Source organism: Thunnus thynnus, chromosome 5 (assembly GCF_963924715.1).
Source record: "Thunnus thynnus chromosome 5, fThuThy2.1, whole genome shotgun sequence".
In the NCBI taxonomy this organism is placed as follows: Eukaryota; Metazoa; Chordata; class Actinopteri; order Scombriformes; family Scombridae; genus Thunnus; species Thunnus thynnus.
Genome location: NC_089521.1, coordinates 21,711,820 through 21,737,513, shown reverse-complemented (window position 1 = coordinate 21,737,513; position 25,694 = coordinate 21,711,820). Strand labels below are relative to the sequence as shown.

Below are 25,694 nucleotides of genomic sequence, written 5' to 3'. Positions count from 1 at the left end.
GACTGTTACAGGCCAGAACATCATGACTTCATTACCATCAATCTCTTCTCTTTCTCTCTCTAGGACTCATTCTCTCATTTTGCCATGCCAGAGGAGTCGATTATGAGAAAAGGCTGCATCCTACAATAGATTTGCAATCATTAACTTCTTATTCAGCAGTTCTCTTTGGGATACTATAAAACCTGATATCTGACTGAGCTGTCAGAGATAGTTGGAATTAATAATTCTTTCAGTGACCTCTTGTGGCTAAAAACCGGTATAAGGACTATAACATTACATCTACTCATTAAATAGAAAAGTACCACAATGTGAGATAAGACTTCAGCACAAGCACCAACTATAAATCGCTTAAACACATGCATTGTTTTAGATAGATACTCTTAAAGATTAAGGTACTCTTAAAGACCATGTATTAGTAGCTGTCCAAAAAGCTCCTTTGAATGCATAGATTTCAGGTTCCTTTGTGACGCTGAAGAAGACACTCACACCAAAGATCATGAATGTTTCTCTAAACTGTAATTTATTTAATAAATTGACAAGCAGATATCCAAAAAGTCTTGGGTGCATGTCAAGAGAGTTGTTAAAATTACAAAAGATACATTAAAAGCATCTTCCAAGTCAGTAAAATTAGTATTGCATGGTTTCCCTCGATCACTAGAGGGCGCCACCAGTTCAACCTGGCAACACAGTGCAATCATTCTGATAAGGACTTTACAAAATGAACATTTTGTTCTATTTAATACATGAACATCTGGAAACTCTTTATTTTACAGGTCTGTAATTTCCAAATAAAATTCTTAATAGTTTCCTACACTTCATAAACTACATAGTTATGCGCTAATCATGGGGAAAATACACTGTTCAGTTGGTACAATTAATTAATTCCATTTAATTGTTTGCGTAACCCAGACAGCTTTCGGTCAGAAAACTGCAGGTCAGCTGAACATGTAAAAAAATTTGTCAACAGGCAAGAACACAATTCATCATATATGGAGAATACATTTTAAAGTAATAAATGGTTTAATTGATAGATATTTACTAAATGGAGCAGTTCTTTCTATTTTCCCTATAATTAGTCCCAAACATAGTTATTTACAAGAAACTATGAAGATATTATGAGGAAATTACAGAACTGTAAAAAGGAAAGTTTCAGAAAATCTTATTATACATTTCAGGTGGGACTGAGGTGATGCAACAGTGTTTGACTTCAAGAAACTTGACAAAAATTTTGTTTTTGTTCGTTATTTGTTCATTGCTAAAATTCTAAAACTCCAGTGTGTATAACAAATGACCATTATTGCATGTTTACGTATATTCAGAGTTTTTGCATTTAAGGATGAAGCCCTAGATGAAATGCTTTTTGTCATTGCTGGTGCAGTGTTCGTTAGTCTCCAGCAGAGAAATTCAGAGATGTAGCCACCCCTTTTGTGTTCAAACGTTTCCATACGAATGAGAGATGCATGATAAAGCCTGCATAAGGCTATAAAAAAAGTCTGTTTATCAAGATTTTATTCCCTTTAAAGCCAAAGTGGGAAAAGGCAGGATGACGCTCCATCACACTGAGCAGGTTTTTCTAAACCATATTGTTATTGTTGAGCTTGGTCCACTCATAGATGTCCTGCTCGCACACAATGTCTGAGTTGATGAGCAGGTAGCGGTCACCGACGCAGAAGTGCTTCTGGCAGGCAGCGCACTTGAAGCACTCCAGATGGTAGACTTTGTCCCGCACACGCATGGTCATCTCAAATGCTCGGATCCTCTTCTCACAGGAGGCACAGAGACCGTCCTGACCAAAAAGCCTGAAGGAGGAGATGTCAAGATGTTATTGAGATGGAAAGTATTCACCCAATCTTTATAAGATGAAACCTCCGTATGCAGGGTCTCCATCAAACTACTGTGAATCTTTCCTCTGACCATGGCTGGATTTAACTGATAGGTACACCCAGGGCAAAAATGTACTATTGGGCCCCTATTAACCTCCCACCTTCCACCTTGTGTGTTGTGTAACATGTAGGGAAGAACTTCAAAGGTGATTCTTGCTTTACACTTTTCATTTATTGCATAGTTTTTACAACCTAAATTTGTGGAAAGGAGAAGGGGAACAACAGGTTATGGAGAGTCCCTTGAGAGCACTTTGCATGTGTCAGTAGCTCAGCTTTATCTCTGGGGAACACTACTAACTCCGGGAGTGATGTCCAAATTAGGAAATGTGTGTCATGTAGCAGGTGGATGTGACTCCCCTAGTTGAGACCTGCTGATAGACGTAACGGTGGAGCAAAGGAGAGAGATTGAGATAGCGATGTAACTGACCTGCACGCTGGTATTTGACATGTGTTTTTTTCTTCCCAAAAACAAATAATTTTTAAAATATTTGTATAAACTAAATGTTCATAAAATCCACTATTTGTGCTTTACCGAATAATGTATTTGGATTCGGCACCACCCCTACCACAGATTAGGCAGTAATGCAGGACCTGTCTATGCTGATGTATTTTATCAGCAAAAATTCCTTAAGAAATTTGCAATTAATCAAACTGCCAAAACCCACTTAAAATCAGTGAAAATGAGACTTTTGGGGGCCCTTGCCTGGCTGTAATCCGACCTTGTCCTGACTCATGAACATGTGCTACTCAAATCAAATTCCAGCATCACTTTTCCATCTGAATCTCCTCTACTCATCTGCCTCTGTACTTTCTTACTGACTCTAAAGTAAAAATGTCCAGTAGAAAGGAAAAAAAAAATCCAAATACAGGGCCAAACTGTTTCCCCACCTCCCTTTCGGTATGAAAATGCAATCAGCCATGAAGCAGTTTACCAACAAGCAGGGGAGTGTAACAAGTGGAACAAAATACTCTGAGATTTTAACTCTTGCCAACAGTTCTTCCATCACTTTAACTCTTATGACAATTTACTGCAGTTTCTTGTGATGACACAAGTCAACAGATTGCTTGATTGAATCTTGATGTTACAACCAACCTGAGGTAGTCTCTCCGGCATAATTTTCTCCCCAGCTTGTAGTAGAGCCGGCGGCCAACCTCCCCCAGCCGACAGCCACATAGGTCGCAGCTCAGGCAGTCCTCATGCCAGTACTGCTCTATGGCCTTTAGGAAGAAGCGGTCACCGATGCTCTGCTGGCACCCACCGCATGTCAACAGAGACGGAGGCATCTGGAGGACCTCATCCACGGGCTCCCTACAGAGAGAGAGAGATGACTGGTTAGAAAATCTAACATTCAAGGGCTGCAGGCTATTTTCTCAATTACTCAATTACTTGTTTGGTCTATAAAATGTCTGAAATCATTAACTTCTTATTCAGCAGCTCTGCTTGACCTGGCAATAAAAGTATTATTTTCTCAATTACTCGGTCATACTCAATCATTTGGTTTATAAAATGTCTAAAAATAGTGAAAAATGCTAATCACGTTATCCTAAAGCCCAAATTGATGTCTTCATATGATAAATAAGATGGATGCTCTGGATTTCTATCTTATGCTAAATAAGATAGAAAGTAGCCAATCTTGACAGTTGCAAAGCTGTAACTTTAAAGCATTTATGCCTCAGAGTATGGCTTAAACGATATATCTACTATTGTAGTTGCAGCTCAACTAGTCAATTCATTGACTAATCGTTTCAGCTCTTATACATTACTGTTATCAGTATGTATGATAGAAAATTATTTATGAGAATTATTGAGAAAGTTGATACTTTGACATTGCAAAATAACAGAGTATAAAGACTACATTTCCAAAATGATCTTTCACTGACATTTGTTAGTCTAATTGTCAGTCTGCCAAATTTTTAATGTTCCTGTTTCTTGCATCTGTCTTTGTATGTATATTTTGCTCTTTTTTTGAGTCACATCTTATTGAATCTTTTTACATGACATGTGATGTATAATTAAGCCATGTTAACTGATCTTCCATCTTGAGTTACTTTTAAGATTTGATGCTGTCCACCTGAGGGAGCCATTGGGCTCTAATTACAGTACTGTGTCCAAAAAACGGCGAGCCTTCTTTAATAAAGCAGAAAAGCGTCTTATATACGTTGAAAGTGAAGCCTACAACAAAACAGACAAAATGAACTTTGGAATGGTTTATACATTGTAGTAAAGACAAGAAGCTTCTCATTATAACTTCTGAGCAACACTGAACTTTTCCTTTACACACACTTAACAATCTACTCTTGCACATGAACTTGATCGTTATGTTTGCCTAGCAATGGGAAATTTCTGATCTCATACTATCAATTATCTGCAGTTATTGCGCATGAGATAATTTGGCTCTCAAAATACCACAAGTGCGTGCTTGAATGTCTTTTTAAGATCAAAAATGCGATATTATTTCCAGTAATTGGTTAAGATACGTACTCATTGGTTTCCAGTGTCTTCCTCTCTATGGTGGATGACATTCCTAAAATATGATGTCCAATAACCTGATCCAGATTGGGTTTTGGAGTCCACAGGCAGCTGAGTGGCTCCCTGCTGGGAAACGGAAGCCAAGACGCGCTGCACCTGCTCCAGCAGCCCCCAAAGACGCCAGTTACACCCGGGTTTAAGCTTCTCCGTGTTAATTTAATAGCAAGATGAGTCCTATCGAAATGGCCGCAAGACAAGAAATGTTCGCTCTAGGCAGCTAAGCGATGATGGAGGACACTGTCATCATTTCCTGAGGCAATAACCCGTGGTGACACTTCCATGTCTCTCAAGTATATTTTACCAACCTGCGGCGACTTTAAGGACTGTCCGTGCTTTATAACACCATCAATCCAATCAAAAGGTCACTCTCTCCGTGTCCGTGCGTCTTTTTTAAGTGAGCGGGCTGCGGCAGACGCGCTCCTCTGCATGAAGCCGCGGGCATCGTTATTGTGCAGCAGCAGTATCGTGTTTAAATACGTCTGGCCCCCCTCGGTCTCTGCTTTCGTTTCCCTCTTCCTGCTCACGACTGTTTGACAATGGGGGGAAATCGGCCTTAAAGCGACAGCTTAACACTGCACAGCCTGCCGTTAGGTCGTGACTGAGACTAATGAGTTCATTATATGCTTTACATAGAGTGGCGTGACAGGTCTTATGTTGTGTGTGTGTTGTGTTGTGTGTGTGTGTGTGTGTGTGTGTGTGTGTGTGTGTGTGTGTGTGTGTGTGTGTGTGTGTGTGTGTGTGTGTTTTCTCGGTAATTATGGTTTGTCTCATCACTTCCCTCATAAGAGAAGATTTATGAAACATAGTTATTTTGGGGGGAAAAAGCATTTATAAAGCATTTTGGTACAACTGACTTTGTAAAGGATGTAGGCTATAAGTTTATTATATATAACTATTATTCTTAACACTTTATTGAACAACTTGTGGTTTGTCAGGTTGAGAGAAATCTGACTGGTGAGTCATTAAAAGTCATTTCAAAAGGCTATAATGAGTGTGCAATTTTCTTACTTTCGGTTAAGCCTACAGAAAAAATAGTGGGTCATCTATAATTACAAATGCCAATACGTTAAAAAATAAATGGATTTTGCTCTGCAGCAGACCCTCCAGAAGGTCAAAGGTCTACCTGATGAATTTAAGACTTAAAAAGGCCAAACAAGTGTCACAATGGCTTATTACTTATCTATAAAGTGTTAGTGAATTGTTTAGTAACCATTATCAAGCTATTAATCGCAACTTATGAACCCTTTGTAAAAGGTGCCTCATTAGAAAGTGTGGTAATAAATTAATTAACTTATATTAGAAACCTTTTTGTAAATATATTTTATTTTGTATATATCCAGTTCCATATTTGTGTGGAACTTTACAAACCTGTTGTAATCTATATGAAATTCCTGTCACAAAAACAAATGTACATGGTGCTTAATAACATTCAAAAGCAACATAGCTGTTGTGAGAACTGAACTAAAATCCACTTGTGGATAAAGTGTTGATTTATGTATTTAAGAAGTAAAAGTACATTCAGCTAAATACATTACGTACTCATTATGCAGAATGGTCCCTTTCACAATGCTATGTTGTTTATTTAACATAATTATTATAACTGATGTTGCACCTGTTTGTTTGGGGTTCATTTTAACTACACCGCTGAGTAGTTTATACTATAACATTGCACCATATTTTATAAACTGATCTGATGTTTTGTGTGTAAAATCTTAATCTGCCAAGTAGTAACTACAGCTGTCAGATAAATGTCGTGAAGTAAAATATACAATATTCCCTGCTGAGGTTTACAATAGTAGATTAGAAAGTAGGAAATAGGCTTTAAGTACACGTAACTCAAATTTGTACTTGATACCGCACTTGAGTTAATGTGCTTATTTACTTTTGTTTTTCACTTTTGAAAATGTTAATGTCAAATGTAAAACTGATAAATTTGCAGTTTTCAACATTGTTCTATTTTTCCTGTAGGCTTATGTGTTTCACATGTTAAGCCTACTGACTTGTAACCTGATGAAAGAGAGCAGATACCCAACGCTATAAAAATATCCCCACATAAAATCTTCTGAAGGTTGTCTCCGTGAGAAATGAATAGTTGGTGTCCTCGCAGCCTTCCTTTTCAAACCAGAGCTGCTGTGGGCCCTTCCTCTTATCTACTGCCAGAGCCTCAGGGCTGCCTGCAGGAGGTAAAGACTCAGACAGCAGTTGGACTGGACAGGGAGATAAAGCACCTCACCCCGGCAGCCAGAGTCAGCTCCTCAGCCAGATGCAACGTAGGAAGATTGCAGGCAAACTCTAAATGGAGGCTGAATGCATCCTTGGGCTAGACAGTTGTTGGACTGTGTAGGCTCACTGGATAGATACCAAGCTGAGAAGGCCCAGCAGCAAGGTGAGCATGGCAGTGGCTTGTGCCAGATACACAGAAAGCAGAGCAGCTTGACGGAGATAAAACTCATACTACCTACCCTTCAAATGAAAAACATTTTCAGGAGAAGATTTGGGCTTATTTTCCCTCATTGTCCTGGTACAACACAGCAGTGCAGGGGCCATTGTGGCTTTGGTCTTCTTTAGATAAAAATGTCATACATTTAAACCCTAATATAATTTTTCCCTTAAAGGATAAGCTCACAATTTTTCAAGTCTGTCTTAAAACAATAGTCAGCTGCCCGTATGAGCACTGAAACAGGTTTTGCTCACTGTAATCATTCTTCCTTTTCACACTATTAAATTTTTAATGTCCTTACAATGTAAGTGATGGGCAATAAAATCCAAGCTTCAACCATCTGAGTTAGTGAATATCTTCCACAGTTATAGTCTTTTTGGTAAAAAAATTCCCTCTGTGTGTCTCAGTGGACAGTGTTTTCCTGTTCAGCTGCAGTGGACAACCCAGTCTCACATCAAAATGCATTATAGCTACATTGGTCCACAGTGCAAAACACAACACACATTAGTTTCACAATAAAAGCTCTAAAATTGTGAGATGCTTACATTTTTACGCAGTCCAGTAACACAAAGAGGGAATTTAGCACTAAAAAGACAGTAACTTTGAAAGATATTGAATTGATTTGACTAATTTGGATGGCTGAAGCCTCATATTAGCTTAAAATCAACTTTTAAATACATTCTTGCACAGACAGAGGTCTGTGGATTTAGTTCCTCATCACTTACATTGAAAGTGCATTATAAAGGGATCTTCTAATGGCCAGTATAAACAGGAGGAATGATTATAGCAAGAAAAATTTTCATTTGGACACCTGACTGTTGTTTTAGGACAGACTTGAAAAATTGTGAATCCATCCTTTAATCAGTTGATTAAAAATCTCATCACAAGGTCCACTCAGGAGCCGTTCTGAAGCTTTCAATCATATCACACAACTTCCTTTATTAGATGGAGCGGCCCCGTTGTCATGGAAATATAGATTTCCATTTTCCTTTTTAATCTCTCTCAATGTCAACTTCTGAGCCAACGCACTGACGAGAAGTCCTCAAAGTGCTCAGAAAAAATGGAAACGTCAACATCTATATTTCAATGACAAACTCTCATCTGCTGAGGAGGATTGTGTGATATGACTGAAAGCTCCAGAACAACTATTGTCCAGTGGACCAGGTGGTTGTTTTGTCAGCTGCTGTTTTCGAGGCCAAGAACAAACTTTCAGTCTCAGTTTCCCTTTTTTCATTTGAAATTCAGCTCAACATATTTGGTATCTTTAGAGTCCTTATACATTATACATTAGTACCATGATACCTCAACCTTCTAAAATGTGGCACAAATGCAAAATTTAAATTTATGATAGACAAGGAAAAAGAAACAAAAAGTCACTACTGATATGACAACCAAGTCATCCTCTACTTCCTGTGAAGTTGAGTGAAAAAGCCCAGAGGATGTGCAACTGGCACACAGAGATGAAGCTTTCCTGGGGGGTTGGTGCATTCACTTCCTATCCCCCCCGTGCATGATGGCACCCCTCTCATGGCTTCCAAGATAGTCAGGTCGACTCCAGATGGTTCAGCATGATAGGAAAACAACGCTTACTGCGCACCATAAAAACTCTAGCATGTTGTAATTAGGTGGTAAAGCTTTTATCTGAGTCTTTAGGCTTCCTACATGTCACAGAAAGGAGGTGCACTTTACTTGACATTAATGTGTCAGCCCTCCTTTACAACAGAAACACTCTGAGTGTTGAAATTGTCCAGTCTTTTACATAAGATTAATGTTAATCTTATATGTCACATTGGAGGCTACACGTGTATTTCTGTAAGGTAGCATTTGGGGAACAAACAGTTAAGAATCTAGACAACCTTTTGGGAAGTGGTGTCACTCATGTCCAGCTTCCTGTTTTGCCCGTTTGGTATTGAGAGCATTATGGAGTTGAAAGCAGTGTGGAATTTGAGGTCAGCTGGAAAATTAGCGTCAGGACTAAACGAATCACAAACTATACTAAAACAGCTAATGGTCCTTTCTTTCATCATTCAGCACATAATGTGAATTTATTAGCACAAGTTGTTCTAAGTTCATGTACTAACCTTGTAGGATATTTCACTGATATTACAATTAAAAAACATCTTGTTAAGTCTTCAGCGATTTTCTGAAAAATAGATCTCCTAATTAGTAGTATAATAAAGATTTAGGTCATCCATCCATTGTGGAAAATCTAAATACAGACTTGCAGGCCCATTTCCTGAAGAGGACTCTGGACATAGTGTTGACTCTCTGATAGCACAAACTCTGAAACAGCAATAGCAAACTGACCACTTCCTGCCTAATCTGAAGTGAAGTGATAATTAGCCACTGTTTCAGAGCCATCCCACCCTCACAGGTCTCAAAAAGTTTCATTGCTCACCGTCACCACATCGATTTGAAATACAGTGCTGTGAGATTGACTGCAAGCTTAAAAATCTCAAGGTATAAAGGTCAGAGGTCAGACGAGGAACCACCCTGGAATTCTTTTAAAAAGTGGACTGTGTTGTTGTTTGATTGAAATACAGCAGGCTGCGGAAATGAGTCACTCGTTGAAAGGGAGCTTCACTTACCCTCGGGAACCTCCCATAATCAGTATTATCCCTAAAAGAAAACACTTTCAGTGGAACAGTGCAATCAAAAAGCTGTGCAGCCATGTTAACTGCTTCCTGTATTTGGCAAAACAAAAGAGAGCTGCTCTCACATTCTTTGGACTACTGGTCAGTTTGCTCCCCCAGTAGATACTGATGGAAATAATGTGCTCAAAGGTGACGTAAAAACAGAAGAAAATACTGAAGATATCAGAAGAATTTAATCATCAAATCATTCAGATGTATTTAAGTTGGGAACTTCTTCTCCCATTTATTTGGATGAGTAAGTTATGAAGTTTATCTGTGTTATAATAATACATTTGTCAGTAAATGTATTAGAAATGGATGGTTTAGAACTAGTGGGGACTTTTACACTGAACTCTCTCTTAAACCACAGTATTACTACACAACACTTTATCAGTGGTATGGTGTTGATTATACGGTTGAGCTTTACTGCCACCTACTGATGTAACTGACAAAGACAGTTTTACACCCAGGCAAACAGCAACTTTTGTGATCTTTGGCACCAGTTTTGTTCTTTTTTCCATTTACTTAAGTGCTTGCACCGCTTATTGCTGTATATGGTATGATTATTTGATGGATTCTGATGTGGAAAACACTGGAATTTTTTGTGTATAAAAAATGTACTGCAGAGTTTGTCAACCTAAGAGTGCAGATGCAGAGAGGTTTATGGTTGTAAAACTGAGCGATTGATATGTTTTAAATGATAACAATAAATCAAGAAATTCTGTATATCATGATCTCTGTAAAATATCTTTGGAGCTATCTTTATGCTCTTGAAAATACAATGCATAACATCTTTGTAACTGTCTAAATGCTGGGGTCATAATTGTAGGACTTTATTTAAATTATTGCTCATGGGCCAGAAAAGGTTGTGAAACTCTGAATTACTGAGTATTTCCAGGACACAAGTCAGCTTAATTGTAATTTAGCATACATAGGTGTATTTCACTGCAATTAATACAGATGGTTTTAGTGTAAAGTCCATGCTTTATATATACAATAATGTATAATTGACAGTAATGTAGGAATGTGTGCACTTTCACTTCTCTGAGAAAGGATTACAAGGAGTCACTCTTATTTTCCTACATGAGCAGCACAAAGCAAGTAACAATCTGAGGAAACTCCAGGGGAATCCATTGATGAAGACTGTGAGATGTGGTTGAGCGTTGAAAGTATTAAAAGCTTGAAAGTGGACCTTAAGTCAAGATTTTTCTGTAAAAGTGTATAGTAATGCTGTGATGCTGCCTCTAGTTGTGCTAAAAGAACATAGTGCTTAACATATCTTATTTTTTTCTTGAAAATCAGCTTCTTCAAGACAGGCAGGTTAGTTCATTAGAGGGCTGCAATGATTAGTAGATCAATTGATCAGTCAGTTGACAGAAAAACAACTGGCAACTGTTTTGATAATCAATTAAGACATTTTCCCAGCATAAGTGCCAAACATTTCCTAGTTCCAGTATCTTGATTGTGGGGATTTGCAGTGTTTCTTTGTCTTAAGTGATAGTAAAGAGAATATCTTTGGGTTTTGGACTGCTGGTGAAACAAAATAACCAACTTTGGGATGTCAACTTGGGCTTAAGGACATTGTGATGGACATTTCTTCTCTATATTCCAACATTTTAATAGATAGAATGATTAATTGATTAATCAAGAATATAATAGGCAATCGATAATGAAAATAATTGTTAGTTGCAGGCCTAGTTGAATATAGACAGATTCTAGGATCACATGCCCTATATATTTTGACTTTCCCTTTCAGTTTATCTGTGTGGGCCTTATGTCTTTTTTAATACACCTATGTAGAAATCTAAAATAACATGTTACACTGTTACAACTCTATTATTATTATTATGTTGAAGTTTTTTTTTATGTATTTATTGTTTACTTTTATTGGTTTAGGAAATAACTTTCTCATTTCAAAATAAGTAGTGTGCCTGGTTTCTGGTTTGGAAATTAAATCTTTGACTTGCAGATGGCAAGCTCACATTTTGCAACGTAACATTTTTTTCATTATTATTATTTATTTATTTATTTATTTATTATTATTTATTTATTTATTTTACAATTTTTAAAGCTCTTACAGTTCAGTGACAGTCATCCTGAAATATTCTATTACCCATTTTCATGTTGAACTTGAACTTCAGTCTGATGTACAAAAAAAGATGGCACAGTCATGCATTGCAATGTCTGATGCGATATGTGGTGATACAGCTGTGAGGCAGCATATGTCAGCCCGTAGAGCCGGGTGGGACAGTTGCTGCAGCAAAAAAATACTGTATAAGGCGTAAAGATCGAGACAGGGTAGCCTAATCAAAGCTAATGATTGTGCAGATTTTCTGCCAAGAGGCTATGCACAATTTTGCCTGCACATAAGTAGTAACTTTAAATGTATAATTGTTGCAATATTAGCCAATTATTAAACAGTAAAACTAATGTATGTGTGTTAAATGTAAAATGACGTTACTAATAAAAATAAAGCTTTATTAAGGTTTGTTTTTATACTTTATTTAGACAGGCATGTCTTCGACAGCTAAAAAAGGACCTGCGCCTTTATAAAGAGTTCCTCCGTCTCTCGCACCGTCTCAGTTGTCGGTGAGGCCGGCGGGGCGGATCCCACACTCGAGAAAGAGAGAAACACAAAATAAAGCAACACAACAACAACAACAGCAACAACAACAACAACTTGGCCGTTTCGTACATTTCGTTAGCAAGCTCCCCTGTGGATATATAACATCAAGGTGGGTGAAACACGGAGTCCTGCTACAAAGGTAACTGAGGCTCCCGACCGGCTGCTGGCTAGCACGCGCCAGACGAGCAAGCTAGCAGTTTGCGAGGGATGCTAAAGTGACTGTGCTAACGGCAGTGCGGCCAGGGCCATTTTACCCTAACCTCAGAGATAAAACACCAGAGAGCACCGGGCCACAGAGCCGGCAGCTTAAGACACAGGTGTTGTATTAAAAGCTATAGAAAGAAAAAAGGGAGAAAATACAGGATTTCTCTCTTCAGCTTGAACTAAAGTTAGCCAGGCTCAAGGAAATAGCCAGACTGGTATTCTGATTTTGTTGCGAAGCTATACCTCGTCTCCATGTGTCGTTTACAGTTAGTTTACATCAATGATACACCACCTGTAATGCATAGCTGTACTGTTCTGCTATGCGTGAGCTAAAAATCCCCACTGTACCATCTACAGTTACCCCGATTAACCTCATACACTATTCACCTATCGATACATAGTTAAAGTCCCACTCTTCTCTCGGTTTTCTTCTTGTCACTTGTTTGAGCTTCCTGTGCAGAGTCATGTACGTGCAGAGTTTAACACTAGAAGGTTGTTTTCACATTCAACTGCCTAAAGTGGGAAGTTTCTGTGTTCATTGAAAATCAGATTTTAAAGGGTGGGCCTACGAGCCTGATTTGTGACATCACAGCTAGTTTGGAAGCCAATTCTGGTCCAATATTCAACTTACCCAAGTGGGAGGTGGAAATTTGAAGCCTCCAGTGCATAAACACTGAGAATGGACTTTACAGTGAAGTAGGAGACATCTTGTGTCTAGTACTTAAATTCTAAGATGACGTATATTTGCATATGTTTAGATTCTGAAATTTAAATTTGGAGAAGGAGTAGATGTCATTTTAAAGTGGTAATTTAACTTTTTTTGTGTGCGGAAAGGTATATCAGACACAAATTGTCATGTCTAGAGGGGATCTTTAATCTCTATGATATTTGATCCCTGTGACATCAGTGTATCTATTTATGTACACTGTTATCATGCAGTCTGACACCTTTACCTTATGTAAAGTTGAAATGATAAGTTGACTAGTTGATTGACAGTTTTGGTAAATAATTAACTGTTTGAGTCATAGTTTAAGCAAAAATGCCAAACTTTTACTGGTCCCATGTTCTTAGATGTGAATATTTGCGGATATAGTGCTGAAACTGTTAGTTGATTAGTTGATCACAAGAAAATTAATTGCCAACAATTTTGATAATCAATATAATGATTAAAGTTGCTTATCAAACAAAATGCTTGAGCCAACCTTCTTCGGTGTGTGGATTTGTCTCATATTGTGAACTGAATACCCTCTCAGTTGTGGGCTGTCGGTTGTCACCTCGGACTCTGGGAAACTGATGGACTTTCACTTTCTTGTGACTGTTGTTGTTGAGAAAAGTCTTGGCAAGTTAACTGATGATGAAAATAATCAGTAGTTGAAGCTCTAATCAGTGGCCGTTATGCAACATTTATTGATTTAAAAGTGTGTCATTGTTACTAGAAGAAATTGACCTTTCACACTTGAATTTCCAGATGCCCTCAGCGATGAATGCAAACAGGACAGTGCAGTCTGCCAGCCCAGATGTGGGATCCGCTCCAGGGTCAATGGGCAATTTTGCACTCGGTGGACAGTCCGAAGTCTTGAAGCAAGTGCTGTGTGTCATTGACAAGAAGGCCCGCAACATGGAGAAGAAAAAGGTAAATATGGCAGATAAACATTTCATAAACAGTTCCTTTCTGATAAAAACATGTTCCTGCATCTTTGTTAACGTAAAGCACGAGTGACCAATCCATAGCTTAAGTGCACTAATAAAACCTAAGACAACAAACACTTACCTGGTTAATGTATCAAAATGTTGAAGCTTTTAACTGCATCCTGGATGTTCTATTGCAGAGTAAACTGGATGATTATCAAGTCAGGAAGGACAAAGGGGAGCGCCTCAATCAGGACCAGCTGGTGGGTACACAGGCATTCATCACTTTGTACATAAACACAAATAATCCTTTGTTGATTATTTTCAATGTGTGAAAATCTCTGTCTGAAATGTCTTTGAACCACTTGTCTTTCTAGGAGGCCCTCTTCAAATACCAGGAAATCATAAATAACTTGGAATTTGCCCGGGAGTTGCAGAAGACATTTATTGGACTTGGACAAGATGTAAGGATGACTCTTTTTTAAAAAAAAAAAAAAAAAAAAAAAAAAAAAGTTCCCTCAGGCTTTTGGTAATTTGTATTAATGTGACTCTATGTGGCCCCTGTGTATTACCATCAGATCCAGAAGGTGGTGAAGAAGTCTGCACGGAGGGAGCAGCTGCAGCGGGAGGAGGCAGAGCAGAGGAGGCTGAAGACAGTTCTGGAGCTGCAGTTCCTCTTGGACCGACTGGGAGATGACACCGTGCGGCAGGACCTGAAGCAGGGACTCGGAGGCTCACCGCTGCTCACAGATGCAGACCTCACAGCTTTCGATGAGTTCTACAAGTTGGTTGGACCAGACCGTGACCAAAATGTCAGGTTGGTTTACAAGATTAACATCTGGATCGATTTGTTTTAGATGAAAAGGACTTCTTCTGTTTCTTTCTTGAATAAGGGGATCGATTGAACTTATCTTAATACTCGCAGGTTGGTTGACCAGTATGAAGAAGCATCTGTACACCTCTGGGATCTACTGGAAGGGAAGGACAAGGCTGTGGTTGGAACAACATGTAAGTCATATGTAATTTTGAGCTTAAAAAATGGTTTCAAGCAGTAGAACTCAATATTCTTTTGGTTTAGGTCCCAGTTTGGCTGAAGTATTTTCAGTACAAGCTGCAATTCACAGCTGAAACAATCAGCCGCATTAATCAACAGAAAATTTATCCACAACTATTATGATGATTATTGTAAGTAATTTTTCAAGCAAGAGTGCCAAAAATTCAATTGATCTGACTTGTCATATGTGAATATTTGCTGGTTTTATTAGTCTTCTATGATCTTGAGTTTCGGACTTTAAGTCAGACAAAAAGCAATTGATATTAACTTCGGCTCTTTGAAACTGCAATGGGCTTTTTTTTTTTCTGTTTTCTGACGTTTCATAGACCAACAATTAACCGGTTGATTAAGAAAATAATCATCAGGTTATTCAGTATTGTAAACAATAATTAGTTGCAGCTTTACTGCAATTAATAGCAGAATGTAAGTTTAGATAAAAGGGGATTAATTATTCAAGACAAACTGGTTTTATTTAAATGCCCAGCTGGTGGTGTGAATTGTTGGCAGGACATTTTATCAGATGGATGGTGACACAGCATTCATCAGCAAGCTTTTTATCATGTTCAAGTTAGCCACAAGTAATTTATCAAATACTTTTGAGAACTGCCAAGGTATGTAGATGGACATGGAAAACACTGTAAACAATACCCTCTTGTCATGTATTGTTGGCCTTAAACCATTCTTAATATGTTAATGTAGAATGTGCATTGTGTTTTGTTAATGCAGCATGTGGGCAGTGCTGTGATGTGAATAATCAGGGCTTGGGGATATTGGCGTACTGCATTCTCAGCGGTCTGGCCTCGGGCTCGCACTGCTGCATTCTGCTTGGGGGCTGAGCGCTGTGGGCTTATCCTGACTCAGCAGCGGGGCAGGGTGCCAGTGGCCCTGTCGCCTGTGGTTCCACTGGTCAGATCTCTGGAGCCACATTAGGATACTGGTGACCCAGTTCAGTGTAGTGACACCAGCCAACCCTTTCACCTCAGTGATGAAGGCCCATGTGGTGACTCAGGGTGATATTTATTCAGGCAGCAGCAGACTTCTTGGCCTGAGGCACAAGGCAGTAAAGGAAATAACAGTGACCTGCTTTGCCTGAAGAGCCAAAAGTGGAAATGCCTGAACTAGCTTAAGGGGCTTTTCTGATGAATTACAAGTCATGGTTATTGTAGTAGCTAACTAATCAGTCAAAAACTTGAGAAACTTTAGCCACTGTCAGAGCTTGTTGGGTTTTTTTTGTTTTGTTTTGTTTTTTTTTTAATCATTGATTCTTGATAACGATGCCAGGAACTTTACTTCACACACATCATGTCACTGTGACAATTTGGCATCAAGCTGAAAGTAAACTTAAACTAAATGTGATGTTGCCCAAGAAAAATGGTGAGTTTAGAACCCAAAATAAGATCTGAATTGGCTCTGATTGCCGCAGTGTGTGCAGGTGGCTGGTTGAACTTGTTGGAGTTATCACATGACCTCATTCATTCTTCCCAGTTCCTCGTCACACCTGCATCTGGGCAACAATGTTACATGATTTTTACTATCCTAGACCTTTACCACTTTAAGGACAAACCTGTTTTATTTTGGTTTGTTGTTTTTTGTAAGTGCTGCAAGTAACAACTATTTTCATTTTCAATTGGTCTGCCAGGTATTTTCTCAATTGGCTGGTCTATAAAAAGTCAGAAAACAGGAAAAAATGTCTATCCCTGAGACCAAGATGACATATTTAAGATGCTTGTTTTGTGTGACTTATGAAAGACATTTGAGAATCTGGAACTAGTTAAAGTTTGGCATTTTTGCTTAAAAAATGATGAATATGATTGAATATCACATTTTTTAATCAAAGCTGCATAATCATTTTTCTTTTTTATTGACTTTTTTAAGCTGTGCATACTTATATCTGCCAGCGGCATCACATCAGACTAAAATCACAGCAGTTGAGATTATGTTTGTAGTATACAGCTGGTATCACTGTGCTTATAATTATCATCCTGATAAGCGAGTGGTTGAATATTATTTCATAATTATAAGTGAAGTACTTTTTAGAGTGAGTATCTTCACTTCTTTTTCTTTTTTTAATTGGAGCAAGACAAACAACAGGTGATTAAATAGGGATAGATGTGACATAATGAATGTACAACATTCCAGAAACTCAGACAAAGGGAAGGGCATCGGTGCCATTGGACTTAATACGGTGCCAACATTGTGCAGAGGTGTGGTGCATGTTGGCATGTTAGTAGATGGGATGGACATTAACTGTTTAGTTTTCGTTCTATGTGTGTGGTACCTTCACTTCTAAAAGTACATACCTACTTTGTGAGCTACGGTATAAAATCTATGTTTCTCTCCACCCTGATCCATCCTTAATGATAAATATCACAAAATAACGGTTTGATTATTGTAACTTTATAAATGTGATTATTGGATTTTTGCTCTCATGATTTGACTTTTCAGTAAATTGATGACTGTTGTTTCTCTGATAGACAAGGCACTGAAAGAGACTTTGGACCAGGTTTTGCTGAGCGGGTACTTCGACCGGGTACCGTCTCACCAAAACGGAGTGTGTGAGGAGGAAGAGGAGGAAGAGCCAGCCGCAGCAGCAGCGGCGGCGGCGGCGGCAGCGGCAGCAGCAGCATCAGCAGCAGCCGCTGCTGCAGCAGCAGCAGCATCAGTAGCTGAATCGTCAGAAGCAGAAGAGCAGACTGTTGATCCAGGTCATCATCTTTATATGAAGTTATGCTAAATGAAACAATCTATTTTTAAAATGTTTATGTAATCAAGCAGTGAAGACATCAGCACCGCATTCTCTAAATTGATTTTTTTTTTTTTCTTTTACAGAAACTGAAATTATTGAGGAGTTCACAGAGCCCATTGCGGTGGAAACAACAGAGGTTAGATTAATGTTCCTCTTGCCAGTGAAGTCTTGGGGCTGATTATTTATCCTCTTTTTTTTTTTTTTTTTTTTTTTTACCCTATGCTGATGTTTGCTTTTTTCCTCCAGTTTGTAAACAGACAGTTCATTCCAGACGGCACATACAGCAGCAGTGAAAAGGAGCAGGGGGATGAGTGGACCACGGAAACAGAGGTATGCTGCAGAGATCTTTTTGTTGTTGTTTTGTTTTTGTTTTTTGGGAATGAGATTACTTTTTTCTTTTTTTGTGGCTAATAACTCTGCTAGTCCTTCTGATTTTGAACTTGTTTTGCATTATTAAAGCAACCTGGGGCACATTGACCTAATTTTTTTTTCTTTTATCTGTGTTTAAGCTCGGAAATAAATCCATTACTATTATTTATTTATTTATTTATTTATTTATTTCAAGTCTTTCCGTCCATCTTTGGCCATATTTGTACATTTCCATGTTGATGAGGACTGAGCATTAGAGAGCAGCGTTTGCAATGACTACCTTATAGTTCAGTATTTTAGTGGAAACTATTTGGAAGTCGACTGCAAACAGGAGAAAGTCATTTTCTCAGTTGATATTGGGTGCATGTTAGACATTATTGCTTTATGTAATGTCCAGTAACATTAATGAAACGTGTTGCTGTCATTATTGTGGCCTGCTCTTAAAACAATGAGCTGTTTGCGATGTAACATTAAACAGCTACTGTTATCACATGACACATTTATGTCTTTCTCTTTACAGCACGTCGTTAAAACGGGTTATATAATGTTAGTGGTTAGATCTGTCACTAGTTCATATCAGATCGTTGTTTTATCAGATGTTCTATCCAGTTGACCATAATTGGAATGTTTTTTGATCAGATTGGCATAACTTTGCAAGTGAGAGTTGTGATGGCAGCAGTCGGAGAGCTGATAAGACTGATGAAGATAGTGGGGGAGTGCTAAATATTTTTTACAGCCACTGCTCTATATGCAGTTCCTTTCTGCCCTGAGGGCTGTTATACAGGTGCTTGGTCTCCAACCTATGATCCTTCATGATCACTCTACAGGAGTTTTTTGTTCTGTCACACTCGCCAGATTGTTACTCACATGTGCGAGAAAAATTTCACTCTGACTAATGGACATATACAAAATGTTATCTCATTTTTTATACAATCCATGATCTGAATGTAAAGCCACAGGTAGCATCTAATAAGCATTATTTCATATTTTTGTGCATGTTTTTCATTCACCTGTTCTGTGTTTCACTCTCAGGCAGTTAATGCCATGCAGCAGCAGCCTGTGCAGCCTACCCCTCCCCCTGTTGCCCTGGAGACCCACCCCTTGAACTTAGCGTCTCCTGTACCGCCTACTGACCCCATGGTCAGAAAGCAGGTTGTGCAGGACTTAATGGCACAGATGCAGGGAACGTACAACTTCATGCAGGTGAGGACTTTGTGCCAGAGATGATTGTTGACTATCGATGTTTAGCACGCCGCCAATAACTTCTCTGTTTTCAGGACTCCATGCTGGAGTTTGACGGACAGCCTATTGACCCAGCCATCGTATCAGCCCAGCCCATGAAACCTGCTCAGAACATGGACTTACCACAGATGGTGTGTCCTCCAGGTGGGCTTTAAAAAGAGAAACTCTGTTCGGATGCCATGTGATGTGTAAATATGACAGTTGAAAGCTACAGTGAGACTTCTTGTTGATTTAAAGTGTAATATTATAATCTTTTTAGTTCATCCAGAGTCCCGGCTATCGCAACCCAACACTGTTCCTGTCCAACCTGAGCCCACACAAGTAAGTGATCCTACACACTAGGCTTGGGCGGTATCAAGATATTAGGGTATATCAGGGTATCAGGTATAATGTTCAGTGCTGTCAAAAATACAGACATACCTCTTGACAAATACATGTTCACAACATCAGATATTCTTTTTGAATTACTAGTGTAAAACCGACTCCTACACAGAGTGTTGCATTATGGGTTGTTTGTAGCTTTAATGTTGCTAGGTTAGCAAGTGTCTTTTAAAGTCTGTGTATGGTTAGTGTGTTAGTTAAACATTAAAAGTGTTTCATTGGTCCAGTTTACTGCAGGAGTCTCTGAAGGCTCGTGTAAAGTGTTTTTCTGCCACAGAGGACATAAATTCATGATGAATGAAAACAAGTCCAAAGTGTCTTTTAGACGTCTTTACTGCAGAAACAATGTCAAGTTGCCAAATACCACTGTGACAGATGATAAGAAGCTCAAGAAGATAAACAGTCAGACTTACAAAATGCTAACTGCCGGAGAAAACTTTTTTTGACTGCTCCCAAGAGCCTGGTAGGAGAGTGTGTGAGTGTATAACTGTACTATGATGTCAGTTATATTCAAAAAGTATTTTTCTAGAAACAGTATCGTTACAGGCGGGGTCATCTTATAATCAAGGTCAGCTTATATTCAGGCCATTATGGTAATTAGGAACCAATTATTTTAAAAAATCTCAGATTAAAAAACATTTTTTTATGGCAGCTACCATGACAGTTTAAATGGTTTGTTAGTTTGTGCAATAAAGAAAAAATCAATACCACGGCAGCTCTATTAGACACCCAATATTGTAGGCTAGACAATGTCATACGTGCTACAATGACTTCTATAACCAGCAACTCAGCTTTTATGTTTTTGTTTTTATTTTTGTTTATTTTTTACACAAATACCGCCATATACCATATCCTGGTGAAATGTCAGGAAGGTATGGAAAAAAAGAGATACTGCCCAAGCCTAATACACACATTACTGATTGTGTAGCCACGAATAAGCATTTTTAAAAAGAGAACATGTTTCATCTTTCCTCTCCATTTTCAGGTCCCTATCGTCTCCCCAACACCGCCTCCCATGTATCAGACCGCACACACGCCAGATCCTAGACCCTCAACGGAATCCATCGACCCCATCCAGGTAAACAATGGTGCTCTGTAACAGAGTCGTTGACTGAAACTGGTCGAGTTTAATGTGTCAGATGTTTGTCTTTCATTCATGGTCAGGACCTTTTAGAATAAACAAACTGATAATGGATTTTTGAGGCTAATATTGACATGTGGGAGTAAAAAAATCAGATTATGATATATTAGCGACTTGTCTTTTTACATAAATGCATAATATAAATAAACATTTTTGTTAAGGATCCCTTAAATGATTATTTTTTTAAAGACCTTGTACCAAGGAATGTACTCATTGGGACTTTTTACTCTTAAACTGATCAGTGCTCTCTGGTGAACTCTATAATGGTGACACTGTTTTTATAGATTACCGTAAACATATCTCATGCATTTCTATGACACTTTTTTTTTTTTCTTATCGGCCAACAAATAAACACCAATACAGATGTATCTGCAATAAGCTAATATTGGTCATTATATCGGCCTAGCTCTAGAATTGAAAAATTGTCCATCACCTTATTTTAATGGTTAAAAATGTAAAAAAAATAATGTTAAATATATATGGAATATTTTTATGTAAGTGTATTCCAAAAAAGATTGTTCACAACACTGTTTCAAAAAGTGAAATGTATGGAAGAGCATTTCATTGACCAAGGGGGGGGACTTATCTTATAATCATGACTTACTATCTCATTAGGAGAGAACTGGTATTAACCATCACTATTTGAGAAGACAGAAACAAAGTGGCAATAATTAATTTAATTCACTTTTATTTTCTCTTTGGTTTGAGACATTAGGAGATATTAATGTTACTGAATAATGTGGATAGTGTTATTATTAGTATCGCAACATTGCACAGGCATCTAAAGTCCTTTTGGATTGTTGAGGCAGAAAGCGCTCTGACCTGCTCAGAGTCTCTCATCTGTTCCTTCAGGAGCAGCTAAGCCAGTGTGAGATGCATCATGGATACAAAGTCAGGTATCTGAAATGCATCCAAACTGTGGTACCGCCATGTTTGGTATTAACTACTGTCAAAATAAATCATGCAGTAAAGTATGATTAAAAACATTAGCAGTTACAATATAGCTGGAATTCCTAATTGGGTCACAGAATACAATGTAACACCTGATCTTGTAATTATGATCATAATTATGAGATGCAGAAGTCATAATTATGAGAAGTTTTTTTTTTTTTTTCCCCCCTGTGGATGCAATGCACTTCTGTTGAAATTAGTTCAACTAATTGTCCTTTTTGAGAATTTTGAATTTCGGAATTTGAAACTTGCACTTTACAGTATAAATGACATTAAGACATTTTACAAACTCCTGATTGACTTTAATACAATTTGCATTATGTTTCTCCTCTTCTACAGACCTCCATGTCCTTGTCGTCAGAGCAGCCTCCCCCCTCTACAGCTCTCCCCCCCGCCTCTCAGACGCAGGTTTTCCAGCCGGTTTCCAAAGCTCCTCACAGCAGTGGCATCAATGTCAATGCAGCACCATTCCAGTCAATGCAGACAGTAAGACCCTTGTGATGATACTCCTTCCCCAATTTTCAGTGAAACCTCCTGACCAATTACTCAGGCTGCCAAAAAATATATGTATTAAAGTAAAATTCACTCAAAGAGCAGAATATCTGGCCAGTCATGCAGATGAAACAGCTGTTTGCAGAACTTCCTGCGTCACTGCCAGTGGAATCTAAATAGAAATGCATTAATGATTGCTTTTAGGAGTTACTTGTGGAGTTCTTAAGTGCCCTCTCATCATATTGCAGTTGTATGGCTTTGTTGTCAAGCAACTATATCCAGGAAATAGTGAGTAATGGACTTCACAGCTAATGAGCCTGTGACCTTTCCTCTGGTTTTGGCTTCACCACAATGTGGCCCTTGTTCGCCCTTCAGGTGTTCAACCTCAATGCCCCAGTCCCGCCAGCTAATGAGACAGAGGCTTTGAACCAGGCCAGCCAGTACCAGAACAGCTACAACCAGGCTTTCAGCAGCCAGTCCCAGCATCCTGTGGAGCAGACAGAGATGCAGTCAGAACAACTGCAGTCTGGTGGGCAAAATTTCACTTTATTCTTTTCATTGTTTACTTACTGGATTCTTGTGACTTGTTTAATTTAAAAACAAACAAACAAACATTGATTTTCATCTTTTTGGGGCACCCAACTCTGTTTTTTTTAGTAGTTGGTGCTTTCCATTCCCAAGACCAGTCAGGAGGTCATCCGCAGCCTACCCAGCAGGGCCCAGGTTTCGCCAGGCAGACTCAGTCCTTCTACAACAGCAGAGGCATGTCTCGTGGTGGACCCCGCAATGCCAGGGGCATGATCAATGGCTACAGAGGCTCGTCAAACGGTTTCAGAGGTAAGTTCACAACCTGCAGCCACGAGTTGATGTATTCATTTCACTGAAGCCCTTTTCAGATATGAAATGTATAACATTGCAGCCCTCATCGATCTGTTAAATCTGTGGCTTTTTGTCATTCAGACATAGCTGTCGGTAACATTACGGCTTTAGTCAGACATGATAGGACTATAATTGGAAAGAGTATAATGCCTGCCTGTGGCATCCGGTGAATGAGAGGGAAAAGTGAAAGAATAGAAGGTTTTTCTGTAGCTTTTTAAAGGTCACATCAGTGATAGATTTTAAAACTTGAGACTTAATGACCATTGTAATCATTTGCCGCTTCTAGTCATGGATTTAAACACAAATGATTATAGAATACCCTGCCTATTTTCTTACACTTGGTTCTTATTTGCTCACATGCTGAATGTAAAGAGTTTTGCTGGATATTCATGATTTCATACATGTAGTTGCATGAATGAAAGATGAAAATATAGGGAGGGAGAGCTTGTATGATCATTATTGTGGTTGTATGATTATTTCTTTTTTCCTCTTTTACCCCTCACAGTGAGAGGAGAAAAAAAGTAGTCTATGGACTAAGACTTATTAAACCAATTTTATTTACTTTGTACTTTGTGCATAAGAGACGGTAAAGACATGATAAATATATTGCAGTGCTCTTAAGAAGGAGGAGCAAGATGTGCATCTCTTTGTGCATATTTAATGTCATGCTGCTGCAGTCTTGGTGTTAATCTGACAGTGTTCAATTCAGACTTGTGCAATGTTGAAAGTGTTGCAGAAATGTTAGCAGTACCATTGCTGCGTCTTGACTTTTAAATAACAGCGTGATTTTGATACTTATCTAGACAATAAAGCAACCTGTAAAATTGTGTTCACCTAAACGTAACTAGGCACATGTCTGAAAGGGGCGTACAAGTCTGAGCTTAATTTATTGTAAATGTCATGGCAAGTATTGTAAGTTTAAAGTCTTCCTATTTCCAGGTGGCTATGATGGTTATCGTCCTCCTTTCGCCAACACTCCAAACTCTGGTTATGGACAGACTCAGTTCAACACGCCTCGGGATTACTCCAATGGGAATTATCAGAGGGTATGAAGATGCTTTCAGACTTCTCACTGGTTTTGTTTATGTGATCTTTGCTGTCTGTTGGAGTGGTTTCTAAAATGTGTCTCCTGTGTTTTTTTTTTTTTACCAATTGCTCAAGGACGGTTACCAACAGAACTACAAGCGTGGAGCTGGCCAGGGACCCAGAGGGGTGTCAAGAGGCAGCACTCAGGCAATGCGATCCTGAAAGGCCTTTCATTTTGAGACTGTGACTGAGATGTGACTGATAAACTTGCACCACACTGAAAATTCAAAATCCAAGAATGCATTTGCCCCAGCTCACTCATGTTCTTTTTGTTCTTCATCAGTGGTATTTTTCCTGTCTCCTCAATCAAAGTAATGCCTGCTTTGATATTTGGAAATATTAAATCATTAAGTCTAAACACAGGCTAAGATGTAAATCTAATCATCGATTTACACATGCAATGTGTTACAATATTCCTGTAAACTTGAAAGATTTCATAAGTTATTTTTTTTTTGTATTAAAAAAATGCACCTGCCACTGCTGGTCCAATCCTTGGGAGTTTATTCCCTTTCTCAGTTCTTCTGTCATTTTGGTTCTAAAAGAAAAAAAAGCGTTTTTATGTTCAATGAGCTCCCCTTCTTTGTTTGTAAATTGATGTTGCTTCAAGAGTTTCAATAAAGTTGTGTTGCATACCCATGCTTCAGCCTCGAGTTTTTGCTGTCCTGTATTTTGTGTCACTCAGTGGAGCAGTGTAGAATATATCAAATATTAATTGCTGGATTGGGCAATCTTCAATCCTAATAATTTGTTGTATTAAAATGAGGGAATTTCATATCAGTCAGATCAGAGATCAAATCAGCCAACAGACAGTACAATTAATCTGGAGTGATGAGTTCTGGAGCTTTTTAGTACGAGTTATTCAGATGAAGACATGCTCTATTTCGAAACTTTATACTTCTGAGTCAAGAAATCGGTGTGTCACTTTCCCAAACGATATCCTCAGTGTGTCAGAGTGCAGGTCCTCAAGCCAGATTACAGCAATCATAACGTAGAGTATCTGTGTGTGGGCAGGCTTTGATTGGCAGCATCACAGCTAAACAACCCTTATTTAGGAATGAAGTCACTCTTCATAGAAGATCAAGTGTTTTCTTCGAACTATTTAGCAGCTGGAAAGATCCAGATGATTTAGCAGTTTGTCATACAGCACCACCCCGTGGCCTTTCAGAGTACTGCTACAGACATGAAACTGAATTGATGAATACAACATTATGCTCGAAACAATTTTTGATGAAAGCTACCTGATGTACAAGTTACATATGAATTGTGTCCTTTTAAATTTAATTTTCAGGATGACTTTGTCATGCCCAATATTCATTTTATGTAGTTTTTACAATGATAACATCAGTGTAGTAACCACTAAATGTTTGTTTTCTGTTGCAACGAATTTGTGACAGCTTTGAAATGAAAT

General features: G+C 38.5%; 2 protein-coding genes and 1 long non-coding RNA gene across 5 annotated transcripts in view; 2 read left to right on the top strand and 1 right to left on the bottom strand.

Annotated features, from left to right (window-relative positions):
- The window catches only part of LOC137183227 (uncharacterized), a 54,899-nt gene extending 51,799 nt beyond the window's left edge, over positions 1–3,100 (top strand). Inside the window, exon 4 of the long non-coding RNA XR_010928429.1 lies at positions 3,012–3,100. This is a non-coding gene — a long non-coding RNA (uncharacterized lncRNA). The remainder of the gene's footprint in view (positions 1–3,011) is intronic.
- On the bottom strand, positions 497–5,104 carry lmo2 (LIM domain only 2 (rhombotin-like 1)). 2 transcript variants are annotated; one of them, XM_067590121.1, is made up of 3 exons: positions 4,719–5,104; positions 2,977–3,192; positions 497–1,799 (listed from the first exon to the last, which is right to left on the bottom strand). In XM_067590121.1, exons 2-3 carry the CDS (start codon positions 3,165–3,167, stop codon positions 1,574–1,576), a joined length of 417 nt encoding a protein of 138 aa, XP_067446222.1. In that variant the 5' UTR covers positions 3,168–3,192; positions 4,719–5,104; the 3' UTR covers positions 497–1,573. The 2 variants fall into 2 exon arrangements, with proteins under 2 accessions (XP_067446222.1, XP_067446221.1); XM_067590120.1 differs by having other exon boundaries at positions 4,366–5,092.
- Positions 5,105–12,058: 6,954 nt separating this feature from the next.
- Positions 12,059–24,918, top strand: caprin1b (cell cycle associated protein 1b). Of its 2 annotated transcripts, none has more exons than XM_067590118.1 (18): positions 12,059–12,221; positions 13,785–13,949; positions 14,146–14,208; positions 14,323–14,409; positions 14,524–14,762; positions 14,871–14,953; positions 17,474–17,704; positions 17,829–17,881; positions 17,992–18,075; positions 19,147–19,317; positions 19,392–19,500; positions 19,616–19,677; positions 20,723–20,815; positions 22,169–22,315; positions 22,697–22,850; positions 22,982–23,158; positions 24,140–24,246; positions 24,362–24,918. In XM_067590118.1, the coding sequence occupies exons 2-18, from the start codon at positions 13,785–13,787 to the stop codon at positions 24,446–24,448; spliced, it is 2,112 nt and encodes a 703-aa protein (XP_067446219.1). In that variant the 5' UTR covers positions 12,059–12,221; the 3' UTR covers positions 24,449–24,918. The 2 variants fall into 2 exon arrangements, with proteins under 2 accessions (XP_067446219.1, XP_067446218.1); XM_067590117.1 differs by having other exon boundaries at positions 22,979–23,158.
- The last annotated feature ends 776 nt before the right edge of the window (positions 24,919–25,694 follow it).